The 13,403-nt window shown below is 48.0% G+C and overlaps 1 protein-coding gene across 2 annotated transcripts; it reads right to left on the reverse strand.

The window, feature by feature from the left end:
• Positions 1-312: 312 nt before the first annotated feature.
• rbbp7 (RB binding protein 7, chromatin remodeling factor) lies at positions 313-12,734 on the reverse strand. Of its 2 annotated transcripts, none has more exons than XM_004565712.6 (12): positions 12,569-12,734; positions 10,498-10,642; positions 10,268-10,413; positions 9,825-9,998; positions 9,624-9,739; positions 8,874-9,034; positions 8,665-8,791; positions 8,492-8,569; positions 8,326-8,402; positions 8,163-8,220; positions 7,798-7,908; positions 313-888 (listed from the first exon to the last, which is right to left on the reverse strand). In XM_004565712.6, the coding sequence occupies exons 1-12, from the start codon at positions 12,582-12,584 to the stop codon at positions 817-819; spliced, it is 1,281 nt and encodes a 426-aa protein (XP_004565769.1). In that variant the 5' UTR covers positions 12,585-12,734; the 3' UTR covers positions 313-816. The 2 variants fall into 2 exon arrangements, with proteins under 2 accessions (XP_004565769.1, XP_014266676.1); XM_014411190.4 differs by having other exon boundaries at positions 9,825-10,001; positions 12,569-12,733.
• Between the last annotated feature and the right edge of the window lie 669 nt (positions 12,735-13,403).

The raw sequence follows: 13,403 nt of genomic DNA on the forward strand, positions 1-13,403 counted from the left end.
AGGTTGCGGCACGTTTCTTCTTTCTGACTCTCAGGTAATGTCAGAATCTACCTCTGCAGGTGAGACTGAACAAAGAGGCGTCACAGCTTTGGAGAGCTTCTTGTTTGACTAACGACCCCTCATTACCGTGTTCCTACAGTCTGTCTCGCTTTTCAATAAACGTTTTGTAGAATTTGCAGCGCTGCTGGTTTCTGTTCTTTGATTCCTGTTTGTTCCTCATGTTGATCAGGTCGTTGTTTTCATAACGGCACAAATGATACAGGAGCTGATGGTTTGGCTAGAGGCCGGATCTTAAAGAATTGCTGAGACGCATTTTTGGAAAAGTTACAAAAGCTTTATTGCGATCAGAGGTGCAGGAACCAAAAACTAAAGTTTCACATCATGTAACAGAACAAAGGTCTGTTTCCCTCGGGTGTAGGAATTTAGCCAAATGCAGGGGTGAGGAAGTACCGAAGGAGCGGGAATGTTTGTTTGGAGGACGCGTCGTCAACTCGGGAACATCTAACAGGAGCTGCAGGTGGAGGAACGGAGCAAGCTATGCTGTAACGCTGCGTTTCCTTCCGTCAGCCCTTTTAAAATGAATTCACAGCGACAGCGTGCACACAGAGCCAATCCATCGAGCTCTGCCCACCCGAGAGGGACTTCAGTTCTTTTCCAGGTACGTCGGTGCTTTTGGGTACCGGGCAGTGGTGAAGCGAAGCAAGACGGCGCCGGAGTGCGAGACGCCTCCAACGCGCCGCGCTGCTCTTTTCGCACTGAGATGAATCAGAGGGAGGGAGAGGACGGGTGGGGGTCAGGGGTGGAGCCTGTGCGGGGTTATGATCCCTGAGCCTCCAGCTCTGACGCAGGTGTGTTGTCGGGCTCCTCGTCATTGTAGATGTTCTCTGCCTGCAAGAAAGGAAGGAACCGTTAGAAGCAGCGCTGCAGTTCCTACCTCAACACGGGCGGCGTGAGAGATCGGCAGGAATCTGATGAACATCAGACGAACAGTCCTCTTTTCCCCCCGATGTTAAAAACATTGCACTCTGACATTGTTGAAACTGGCCTGACACAATGATGGACCTTCTTCTACCTTCATAATTCATATTTACATGCATATTAACATTTTGAGGCTCTCGCTGCAATCCAGCGGTTTCTCCAACTGTCCACAGCTGTGCAAACGCTCTCGGGTTTGAAGGGTTGTTTCTCCAGACTGGATATTTCAGCTCCACAGGTAAAGGTGGGATTTGTGCTGCTCATGCACCAACCAGAGCATCCTGACGGGTAATATCTGCACCTCATACGTGAACAGCACCAAGCAGGACAGACGAGCTCGCCGAAGAGTGGTGCGCTCTGCCGAACGCATCATTGGCTCAGAGCTCCCTCGCCTGCAGTCTATAGACTCTGTGCGCCTTAGCATTTGCTACTATTCACTCCTTGTTCAACAAAGTAGCCAACTTTATTTTTTACAATTATTACAGATGTTTTAAGGCTGTAAAAACCCCTCACTGTACACTTTGTACACGTTTCTCAGGAAGGCATGAACATTTTCACTTTTCTCTCTTCTTTAAACTCTCAAAGTTCAAACCTTTGTAGAAAAATAAGTCCAGTATTATAGAATGAAACCACAGATCAAACCCTGTTTTCAGGTCCAGAACACGGAGTAGAGCCGCTGCCAGAGAATTCAACATTTATGAATCAGAAGTCCAACTAGGGATGGGTACCGGTATCCGGTCCCATGATGTCACCGGTTCTGACATAAACGGTAGTAACCAGACCGAAAAGCAGCGCACATTTCGGTGCTTTATTTCGGTGCTTTTTTTTCCTGAGCTGTGATACACTTCTAGCCAATCATTTTACGTTTCCGATGATAGTAGGCGGGCCCAGGTACGTACGTTCTTTTAGAGCAGAGCTACAGATTAAAAATGCCCAAGGCGAAGCGGTCAAAGTCTGGCTGTACTTCACAGCAAAAGATGCAAACTCAGCAGCAACAAGTGCTTTAAGCTGATACTGTGATACTGTCAAAGGAGGTAACACCTCAAATCCGATGAAACACCTGGCGACGCATAGCATTTTTTTTTAAAAGCCCAGAAATGCGCCGTATTTGATAGCTTACTGCGAGACCTCACACCGAGCACGTCTACTGCGGGTGGGTTGCCTGTTATGCAACATCCCCCAAAAACACGAAGAGGAGAGTCCTGGCCCCTAACCCTGCCAGTGTAGCAGAAATGATGAGGATGATGATGCAGCCGTTCTTCTCTGCGTGAGTAGCTTAATGTTGTTCGTGTGTAATTTACGTTGAGTAGGCTAACCACGTTATTACATTAATGCATGTAAGGTGAACTAGCAAACACAGACGTAGTTACATGCGGCTGTCCTCTTGTTTGATGGCAGATACTAACTTCACCCTGGCCAAAAAGGCTAAAATGACCAAACAAAAAGTGGGAAACAGTTAAACATGAGAGGTTTAGGACAAAGTTTGTGTTTTTTCCATTGTTTAAGCACTGCTTCCAGCCAAGAGTGATACCATATATGCCCCATAGCTGCAGAAAAGGCTAACATTGTTATCTTTTTACAAAAAAACAGCTGAACATGAGAGGTTTTTGGACCAATTTTGTGTTCTCCATTCTTTAAGCACCGGCACCGTTTCAAAAGTACCGATTTGGCACCGGTATCGGATAAAACCTAAACGATACCCATCCCTAAGTCCAACTTTTTGTGTGATGGTTAGTGTCTTTAGAGTCACACTGTACTGTATAGGAGAGATGGCACGGAGGAGATTGACAATGCGCTGTATACAAAAAAAGGCAATGAAAAAAGAAATGAGTGAAACAGCACAGCTGCGTTATAGTGAGGGACCGCTGTAATTTTGAAGGTACGTCACAACATACCCTTTGTAAATACTAATGCATAGAAACCCTGATCAGCAACCATTCATTTATTTTTTTCTGTGGTTTTTTTTCACGGTTTGTTGACATGCTGTGTAGGTGTGGACTGATATCGACACAACGGGGGAAACATCTGGCTTTCACTGTTGTTCGCCTGTAGATTGAACATTTGCCTGTTTAAATCATAAGAACTGTCACTATGCAGAGATGTGCTTCTGCTGCAGTGATGCAGTTCTGCTTGTGTTGAGTGACGTAAACAACCAACCGATCTAAACTCTTCAAACGTCAAAACTGATCATTTGATTTTTTATGACACAGTAATGGTGAGCGCTCCCATCTTCTGCTCTTTGTAACTTAACGCGATCTTTGTGTTTTTGTGTTTTGGACATGGTTTGGGAGTCCATCTTCGCAGTAGCAATTGACCGCAAAATAAAGTTACTGGAAATGCACAACTTTACATCCGGTCTTAAAACAGGAAGTTAGTATTTTCTTGTGCACAGGGTCTATTTACACCAAGTGGTGCAGCACCAAAGCCGGGAAGATGCTGAAAGACGCCTCCCACCCCACCAATGAACTCTCAATGTTGAGGTCAGAGAAGCGCTTCCGCTCCAATAAGGCCAACACAGAGAGAAAGAGGAGGAGCTTCCTCCAGGCTACTCGGGCAATGAACCAGGTGTAGGACTGGAGACTCTGCATATCTCATATCACCGTCTGCTGATTTGCACCTTTTTATTTTGGATTTTTAACTTTCATTTTATACTTGATTTGTAATTTTAGTTTTATTCATGTATCTGGTCTGTCGTACTGTATGCGACAAATACAATCTGAATTTGGATCAGGGCTCGTACGGCCGCCTTAGAGCGGTCCACTGCTGTGTTGTTAGCCATTCCTGTGTCTTTGTCCTGTTGGAGGACCCACAAGCTGCGACCGAGGCAAAGCTTTGTGACGCTGCACAGCTCAGCCCAGAATGCACAGTAGCTACAGCGCTGTGACCACGGAGCTGATGAGCCGATCGAGGCCTTGAACTAGGGCTGGGCGATATATCAAAAATTTATCGTTACCGAAATTTATGACTCTCATCGACGTCATTTTGCCCATGTCGGTAAATTCGGTATTTAAAAAAAAAAAGAAAAGGCATGTGCAGGTTGGCGATGTTCATGTCCCTTTAAGACGCTGTGCTACGTTACAGACTTTACGGGGTGGAGTCACATGACTCTACTACCTGTAACAAGACGAGACACGGGTGAACAAATGGAGGACGATTTAAATGTTGAAGCAGCAGCGACGGAGGTAGAGCTGGTGGAGGAGGAAGAGGAGACGCTTGTTAACAAAAAAATGTTCAAGCCCTGCTTAATTTTAACTATCAGTGTTCTATTGAAGTTTTTTGCAAACAGCACTATTTAATGTTTTTGTTTAAGAGTTTATAGTTTTCACGAGTCACATGGCAGTGCTTAGTATTTATTATAGTTTTTTCTGTGTTTAATTGACATTTGTGTTTGTGACATTATTTGTTTACAAGTTCTAGTACCTCAAGGCCTTAGCAGAGATAGGCCTTTGTCCATGATGGCATTACATTTGCACAATCATTGTTTACTTTGTGAATAGCCAATGTGAAACATATTTATTATTAAACTATTTTGTTTACAAGGGATACACATTTTTTAGAGAGCATGGTTACATATTGTATCCTACACTTTTTATTTTGTTCAGTTAATAAATCTTAACCACTAAAAGTACTTACTACTATTGTCTTCATTTATTTTCAGTGACATTTTACAGTCCTTTAAAGTGGTAATAATATATTTGCAATGAATAGGTCTAGGGGGAATAATATTATCAAAATAACTGGAGGAACTATGCTGCCTGCCACAGCCCCATCAAATGAAAACCCCCCCCAAAAAAAACGTTTGTTTTTTTTGGCACTTGGGGTGGTTATCGTCCATTTATTGTTATCGAGGTTAACTGCTCAATTTATCGTGATATTGATTTTGGGCCATATCGCCCAGCCCTACCTTGAACGCTACAACCGGGACGGCTCCAGTAAGACAACATTCCCAGTGTCTCTGTTAGTTTTCAGCACGGATCCTGCATCACACTCAGCCTCCCTCCAAAACCTCGCAAACCATCATCGCACCCCGAGTAGGTTTAAATAAATCAATCTTTGTTTGGAGGATCAGACAGCCGACGTTCTGATGTTCTTGAAATCAAAACGACCGTTGGCGTGCTCGTGACACCGTTTCTGAAACATCTCCGAACGAGCTTCCAGATGTTTTGGTCTTTGGCGCGAGTGAAACGATATTCTGTTTTCCTTTTTTTTTTTCTTTTTCTAAATGACATCAGAAACAGCAGTATGCGACATTACGTGATGGCAGAGCTTCAGTTCATCCTTTGTCATTTTTTTTTTTTTTTTTTTTTTAAATAAATAGGACAGGGGGAATGAATGAGAGAAAGAGGGGGAGAGAAAGAAAGAAAACCAAAGGGGAGAAGAGACGGTGAGAAGGGGGGGAAGAGAGAGAGAGAAAAAAAAAAAAGAACTCCTGGGTCACCTGTATGGAGAAAAAAAACAAACAAACAAACAAACAAAAACAAACAGAGGAGACAGCAAACAACAAAGAGCAACATAATAATAGAGAAAACAAAGCACCATCACAATAAACTAGCTAGTCATAGATATCAGTATTTACTAAGTAATAAACGATATTGTGCAGCACGCAAGATAGACAGCGCACAGTGTGCTTTGAGGCAGCAGCCAAGAAAGCTTTAGTCCGCGTCTGTGAATACCCATGTGTGCATACCTGTGTGGATCAGCATGCTTGCATTCCAAAGGTTTCTCCATGTAATGATCTGCTAGAGGGTGTGGGGGGGCCACAGCCCCGTCCTCCAGGGTGTGAAGCGGGTATGGAGGAGATCAAAACTCCAGACATCCAGAGGCCCCCAGAACACAAGAGACCAAGGAAGACCAACAGAGGGGCAGCCGCGCCACTGTCCCAGTAAGAGCTGAGGAGAGTCCCAGATGAGGGCTCGCCCAGCAGCCGCGGAGCAGAAGTCAGGGGGAGTTGCAGTGACGCGCCCGTGAGCTCCGCCGGCCCCCAGCTGTGCCTGAGTGACCGAGCCCCAGGCCGAGAGGCCGGGGGCACCCCACCTCCAAAGGGGCCCGAGCGAGCCCCAGGCCCCAGGCCCCGACAAGCGGCCGCCAAGGAGTGAGCCGGTGTGTACCCGGACGCCCACCCCCAGACACAAAGAACCACCAACACACCGACACCTGAGGGAGTCCGCCACCGGCAGGGGAAGTGGTGGTGGGTGGAGATAGGCCTCCAAACCTTGGAGGACCTGAGGTGTCCCCAGAGAGGTGGCGTCTGATACCCAACCTGACATATAGACACAGACATACAGGCACACACAGACACAAACATCCATTCCCACCCTCATGCTCTCATATGCACTCACTCCACACTCAACCAACGTGGAGACAGACATAAAGAGACGCTGTACACACAATCACACTCCCCAAGCGTACTCTACAAACCGGGTCTAGGTACCCTTGCCCCTGGAGGGGGGAATTGCACCCAGACCCAGGTGGTGTTACCCTTTTCCCTGCGGTGGGGAGAGGCAGACCACCCCGACTCCGCAGCAGCAGGGAGGCCCCACACTCCAGACCGCAGTCGGACGGCCAACTCCTCCTAGCCCCCCCGCTCCAGCAGGCCGCAGAGAATGGGGGTGGGAGAAGACTCCAAACCTCCCTCCACCCGCTCATTGTAATGTTGATGCATGTGTGTTCTAAGGTGCAATTAAAACCCAGGAGGGCATGGAGCTACCTGCCAGAGAGCAGCAGGTAAGCGCATGGTCCCTCCTGCTAACCCTCAATGTCTACGTGTATTTAAAATTGAGAGGTGGGCAACGACGTCAGGGGTGGGGTGTACACCCTGATGGTACTTTGGACTCCGTGATTGTGCCCACCCCCAAGATCCTATATGTATGTGTAATGAGAGTGTGAATAATGTGAATGTCTAAGTTGTGGGATAAAATTGAGGCAGAGGCAGCCAGAAGGGGACAGGGGGGGGGGGGGTAGCCTCCTCTGCACCCTGGTGACATACCCCCACTCCAAGGCCCTGCATGTGTGGGTGGTTGTGGAGGAGCGGGAAGAGGGAGGCAGCTGGAGATGGGGAGGGAAGGAAGGGAGGGGCAGGTAACCCCTCCCTGGGGCCAGCTCCCCCGCTGACCCCAGTAGGCACTCCCACCCTTCGCGACCCGCCAGGGAAGGGGGGCCCAGGCCCAGGACAGTCCACCCAACCCCACCACAGAGAAAACTGCACCCACCCCACCATCCACACATCTTCCAGACTACATAAGACGGTAAACGCCCAGGCTGAGATCTTCCTCCACCTCTCCTGTATCTCCCCCTCCTGCAGAGAGTTCCTGAAGAGAAGAAAGCTCCTGCAAGATGTGACCATCCCCCCCACCAGTTGAAGAGCCCCCCAGGCGGCTCGACGCACCGGCGGCACCCTGCTCCAGGGCCGGGCTCCCATGCACCCACCCGCCCACAACCCCGGCAACACACCAACCAGGACCCAAGCCCCCGAGGCCCGGCCCGGGCCCCAGCCCAGAGACGGAGCGCCCCCAGAACCTCACGCCCATCCCGGACCCACCCAGGGGCAGCCAGGTTGCCAGGTCAGTAACCCACGTCCGTCAGCACAGACCCTCCCCTAGCCCCGCTGCACGCAGCCGCGAGGAAACAGTCACCTGAGAGCCAACAGGGATATTCTGTTTTCCTGAAGTCGGCTTTCACAAGTCGAAATGACATTTCCATGTCAGAACTCCGAGCTGCTGCTGTCGCATCACCCACCACTTCATCTGATCTGTTACCGTCACACACTGTGTGTCTGTGTGTGTCTGTGTGTGTCTGTGTGCGTCTGTGTGCGTGCGCGCTCACCATCTGCCACACTTGCATGATGTTGTCCTCAGACACCGAGCAGATGATCCAGGGCTCGTTGGGGTTCCAGGAGAAGTCTGAGATCTTTGCCGTGTGGCCGCCGTGGATGAACTGATGGAGATCAGCAATGACAGGTTAGAGAGGCGGGGCTTTGTTCTGACAGGAAAATGATGCACCTGCTGATCACACCTGAAGCACTCGAACACTCTCTGCTTACGTCACAGTATCTGAGTAAGCGCACTTGTCTCATCGAAAGGTCAAAATGAACTAAAACATGTTTGTTTTTTAGGTCAGCCATGATCATGTGATCAGAATAAAGACATGCGAGTGTCACCTAAAGACGTGACGCTGACATCATCACCTACCAGGAGCTCTGGCGGGCCGTCTTCAGCGTCCTCTGCAGACTGCTCCTCCCCAATTTTGCTAAAACGACACAAATCGATATCAGTATTTTTAATAAAAATACATTAGTGTCATTGTCTCAAGCCCCGCCCTGATCTGAAGCTCCGCCTGACAGCGAGGCATTACCTGAGATCCCAGACATTGAGACGCCGGTCGGTGCCGCTGGATGCCAGGATCGTCTCGTTGTGAGGAGACCATTGTACCTAATAAAAAGGACAGGAAGGCCTCGCCATCATTTTTCCGATCACGTGTGAGTCACCGACGAAGCCTCACAAACACTTTCAGGTCTCACCTGGAAAATTTCATCTTTGTGTGACTCAAAGGAGTGAAGCTTCAGTTTGAGGTTTCTCAGATCCCACAATGCAACAGTCTAACAGGAAGAAAAGCACACACACCTCAACATATACGAGTAATAGAAAAAACTTTATTCTTACGATGACAGGAGCAGGTGGGTGTGTCCTCTACCTTATCGGCAGAGCCGGTGGCCAGGATGAACTCGCTGTAGGGATTGAAGCTCAGACAGTTGACCTCGGCGGTGTGAGCGTCCACCGAGTGGCTCGCTTTGGACGTGTTGTTAGAGCGCGTGTCCCATCTGAGGATGGTTGGAGGCGGGTCAGAGCCAGCAGGTTTGATCGCACAGTTAGAAACAACCACCACCTTTAACGATCACTTACATCATCAGCTTCTGGTCGTCGGCGACGGAGCCAAAAAGTGACTCGTGGAGGAGATGCCAGGAGACGTCCTCCACGACCGCCGTGTGGCCCGTGAAGATGGTCTTTGCGTCCAAGATCTTCCCTTCTTTTGGACCGCCCCCGATGTCCCACAGGCAGATGGTCTGAGAGGAAGAGGAGGCGGGGCATGTGGAAGTTTTATGAGCAAACAAACATGAAATGTTTAATTGTTCCGTAACTGCGTTCGTCTTCAGATGATAAAAGCAAAGACGATCGTTCTTATTCCTCTGAATGACTACATGTAGAGTTTAGTGTCAACTGTGACCATCAGGGGGAAAATCCACTCGTTAACGGGACTGAGCAGCAATAACGAGACGACTTCTGTACGTCACCGCGTGACCGGGACGAAATGTTTGGCTCACCGGAAGAAGCACCTGCTACTTTCGCTCTGGAATTTTTTTCCTTGGAAAATTGATGAAAGACAGAAATATTTTTGATCTTATCAACTTTTTAAAATTAAAAGGGCCTTTATTCCCAAAAGTCTTGACAGCATCCAATAAGAAACTGGAAGCTTTTATTTTGAAAAGCTGGCCTTTTATAAAAGAATTTTAGGTATTTTAGTTTGAAATCTGACATTGAGCATCCTGGTAATGTCCTGCTGTCGGCCTGTGTGACTTCTAAACCCTTAAACTTGACCCTCACAGGGACCCTTCTTCAGTTCGTGTACTGAAGCTAAACGATGATGTCACGTACGTGGTCGTCGGAGGCGCTGAGCAGGTTGCCGCTGAGGTTTGGATTCCAGGAAAGGCCATATCCTTCTTTCTGGTGACCTTTCAGTCTTAGGTCAGGATTACACTCCCCGCTGGGATCTGAAACGCACACACACATGCCTCGTCATGATGCGTGAGGGCGTTTGATTTTAGCATGTAGTGAGCAGCCGGGCGGCGACCTCACCTGGCTTGGACGGGTGTTTAGTGTAGTCGAAGACCAGCACGTCGGAGGTGGGAGTCTTGGTGGCAATGATGCAGGGGTTCTGGGGCATGTAGCGCGCTCGGTTCACTTCGCCTTCGTGGTTGATCTTTATCTCAATCTCGATCTTCCCGCTGACGGAACCGAAGCCGCCGAACTCTGAAAGATCAACAACGCTCAGATGGAGAGGAACAGGCGACGGCGGCATGACCGCCGTGTCCTGACCTACTGTACCCGAAAGCTGCTCATCGGCACGCTAAAACACTAATGCTACCTGTGGGAGTGGCGCACCTTCAGCACACCTGAACAAAGCATCAACGTACCTGCTGGGAGACACAACAACACAGTGTGAGTGCACAGATCTGCTAAACCCCTCCCTTTCAGACAGGAAGTAACTGTAACCAGCACATAAACATGCCCTTCCTTACCTCCTTTCTCGCTGTCGTAGTGCGACGCGTCAAACTGGGCGTCGTCGTTTGGAACCTGGACACTCGCGATAACGAGGTGGTTCTGCTCGTCTGACGTGTGCGTCCCTAAAACTAGCCTGTGGACCGCGTAGTCCTTTCCCTCCGGCCTGTGGAGAGCGCCGAGTTGAACCGTCACCATAACTAGCCAATAAAGCAGCAGCTTCGCACACACCTGAGCAGCCTTCTTTTACCTGTTGACATCCGGGAGCCACTGCACCGTCAGGCTGGGCCACTCCAGCGCATGCGTCATCACCAGGTCGTACAGGAAGGGCGTGTTCTTCTTCCAGATCTTGTACTCCTCGTTGATGACCCGCTCCTCCACCGCATCGTCGTACACTTCAGAGAGACCACAAGGTGAGACACAGGTACACGCGTCTCATCCTGACTGTATGTGAGCTGCAGACATCTGCTCCTGTTCTGCAAGTCTTTGACCACATTTTTACAACTGCCTTAAAAAGACATTAATAAGAGAAACTCTTTAAAAAGAAATAACGGTATGTATAGAAAAGATGAAGATGTTTTGGTCCAATCAGATCGTCCAACACACGAAACACAGTACGTTTACACAAATCAGCTGTTAAATCTCACATTAGAATTATCGTCACTCCCACTGTGCTTAAGATTTTTCTTATATGTATTTTACTGTATTCAGTAATCATCTGTACACTGTATAGTATTGTTCTTATTAATGTTTCAAACACTTCTTTAATTCACCTTTTCTTCGTGTCCCTTCTGCTGATGTGAAAAGTGAATTTCCCCAGTGTGGGATGAAATAAAGTCTGTGTCTATGTCATGATGCCATCCTGCTGATGTTTTGGAGTTTTCCCCTTTTCTGCGGAATTTCCCGCAGAAAAGGGGAATTCAATTCAACTTTATTTATATAGCGCCAAATCACAACAGCAGTCGCCTCAAGGCGCTTTATATTGTACAGTAGATCGTACAATAATAGATACAGAGAAAAAGCCAACAATCATATGACCCCCTATGAGCAAGCACTTTGGTGACAATATAACGGTGCATCGCTCCCGAGTGTTACTGCCCAGTGATGGATCAGCCTGCTGTGAGGAGGAGAGACCTGTGAAGGTTTCTACCATCACCTGATCACCTGTGACCACGAGCTGCAGGCAGCAACTGAAACAACACCATCGAGAATGCAAACAACAGAAATGAGCTTCCTCTGAACGGCGTCCCAGCTTTAGAGATGTGGTGAGGTGTTTCGTGATCTGGGAGAAGAGCCGGCAGGACTGGGACACGCTCTGAGGAACTGATGCTTTCACTGACCGCTGTTGGCTCAAAGTAAGGAGGCTTTACACCAGCTGACCGAAACTCTGCTGCCCGACTCGTCACTGGGACCAAGAGGAGAGGTATGAAGCTCCGACCTGCACGGCTAACACCTTTGGAGACTTTGATACCTGAAATCTTTGAGCTTAAACATCTCCAGGCTTCAGTCAGCCTGTGGATTACTGTTTACTTTTACTGTATTTTAAATTCTGATTTAATAAGCAGTTTCCATTTTTTACCTCAGTTATTTTATTATTATTTACTCATTACAGTAGTCAAATTACTGTATATTTTACTCTATTTTTATTATGCATCTGCCTCGTTTCTTAACACATTAGTTTTTACTGAATTAGTTTCTAAATGTAGTCTTAATCTGCTCAAACTATTTAAACGTTGAAAGTGTTGCTTTTGTGCTCTTTTTAAGTTATTATAAATCGCTTATTACTGCATAATGATTTTACTCTGATTTATTGTCGGCTCTGACCGGACTGAAAGGTGCTGACAATAAAATCTGATTGATTGATTATCTGATTAATAATCACGTGATGCCGCCTTCACAGCACTTTCATGTATGAAACGTTACCGGGGAAGCAGAGTGGACCTGGACTGGAGCAGTTTGGGGTTCAGTCAAAGTGCCTTGCTCAAGGAGTCCTGACCAGCCTCACGTGCAGCAAACAGACTCCAGCTGTGTGCGTGCTGACTAACAGAGGAGCTGCTGTTCGTGGTGAGGCAACAGCTCATTAACGTCAAACCGGGTCAGTTTGGAGATCTGACGTCATACCGAACTCAAAGACTGGGCGTTCAAACGCGCTCGTGTTTAAAAACGGAGGCTTTAAACCCGGGAAAGCTCGCGCTGACAGCTCTGATATTAGCATGTGATGCTAACATGAGACCCTAACAGAGTTTGCGCGCACAAAGCGGCGCGCTCGGAAAACAGGCCAAAGCAGTTTTTCGGCGCCGAGCAGCGGCCGTTAAACGTACCCTCTTTATCGGCCATTGTCCAAACTCTGCCCGCGACTCGGAGCCGGACGGCAGAGAATCCAGGAAGGCGGGAGTTCTGTTAAAACTGCTGCTCGGGGGAGCCGCTGCTAAACCCACAGTCCTTCCCTCTCAGCGCCGGATTACGGAGGAGCGCTGCGCATGCGTGAGCGCGCGCATACTACAGGGGATCAGCGCTGTGCACAGACTGCGCAGACAGGGCATGCGCATCGAAAACAAAGAGAACACAGAAACAGCGGAGTACCAGGACCACGGTGATGGGCACAGGACCAAAGGCAACAGTACAGTGGGCGGTGTCACGTGGGGGCGGGGTCGAATATCAAATTTACACTTTACAAGATTTACAAGAAACTGGCAAATTCATTAGAAAAAAACCCCCAGTATTTTTTAAGAGGAAGGAACAGAAAATGTACAAGGAAAAATGTACTTTTTTATTTTCTTAATGTGGCCTACAAAACAGACAGTGAGCAGTTTGCCTCTGACTGGAGGTCTTATAATGTCTCACAGTATAAGTACTCAGCATCTCGCCTAAAATCAACCAAATTTTGCTCCAAAAGGTGAACCGTTATTAGATATTCAGATAATAAAGGTCTCGTTTAAGTAAACCTGAATACAGGCTGAGATCACACCTGTGGCTGCTTTTCATGTTCTTTAATCCAACAGATGAAGGATGAAAAAGCAGCAGTAAGATGCTGTGATGTTCATCGGGAAAAGGTTTTATAATCCAGAGGAAGAAGCAGCTGAGCTCTCTGCAGCTCTGATGAATGTCACAATATAAAGAGTTAAACTTCACAGAGAAGCAGCTCTGAGGTGTGAC

The sequence above is a fragment of the Maylandia zebra genome, linkage group LG1 (genome assembly GCF_041146795.1).
Source record: "Maylandia zebra isolate NMK-2024a linkage group LG1, Mzebra_GT3a, whole genome shotgun sequence".
Lineage (NCBI taxonomy): Eukaryota > Metazoa > Chordata > Actinopteri > Cichliformes > Cichlidae > Maylandia > Maylandia zebra.

Excerpts from the sequence above, each read along its gene's own strand:
- rbbp7 (XM_014411190.4), bottom strand. Across the intron at positions 7,909-8,162 it reads ACGGCCCGCCAGAGCTCCTG|TTCATCCACGGCGGCCACAC; the intron begins GTAGGTGATGAT and ends GATCTCCATCAG. Across the intron at positions 889-7,797 it reads TCATGCAAGTGTGGCAGATG|GCAGAGAACATCTACAATGA; the intron begins GTGAGCGCGCAC and ends CCTTTCTTGCAG.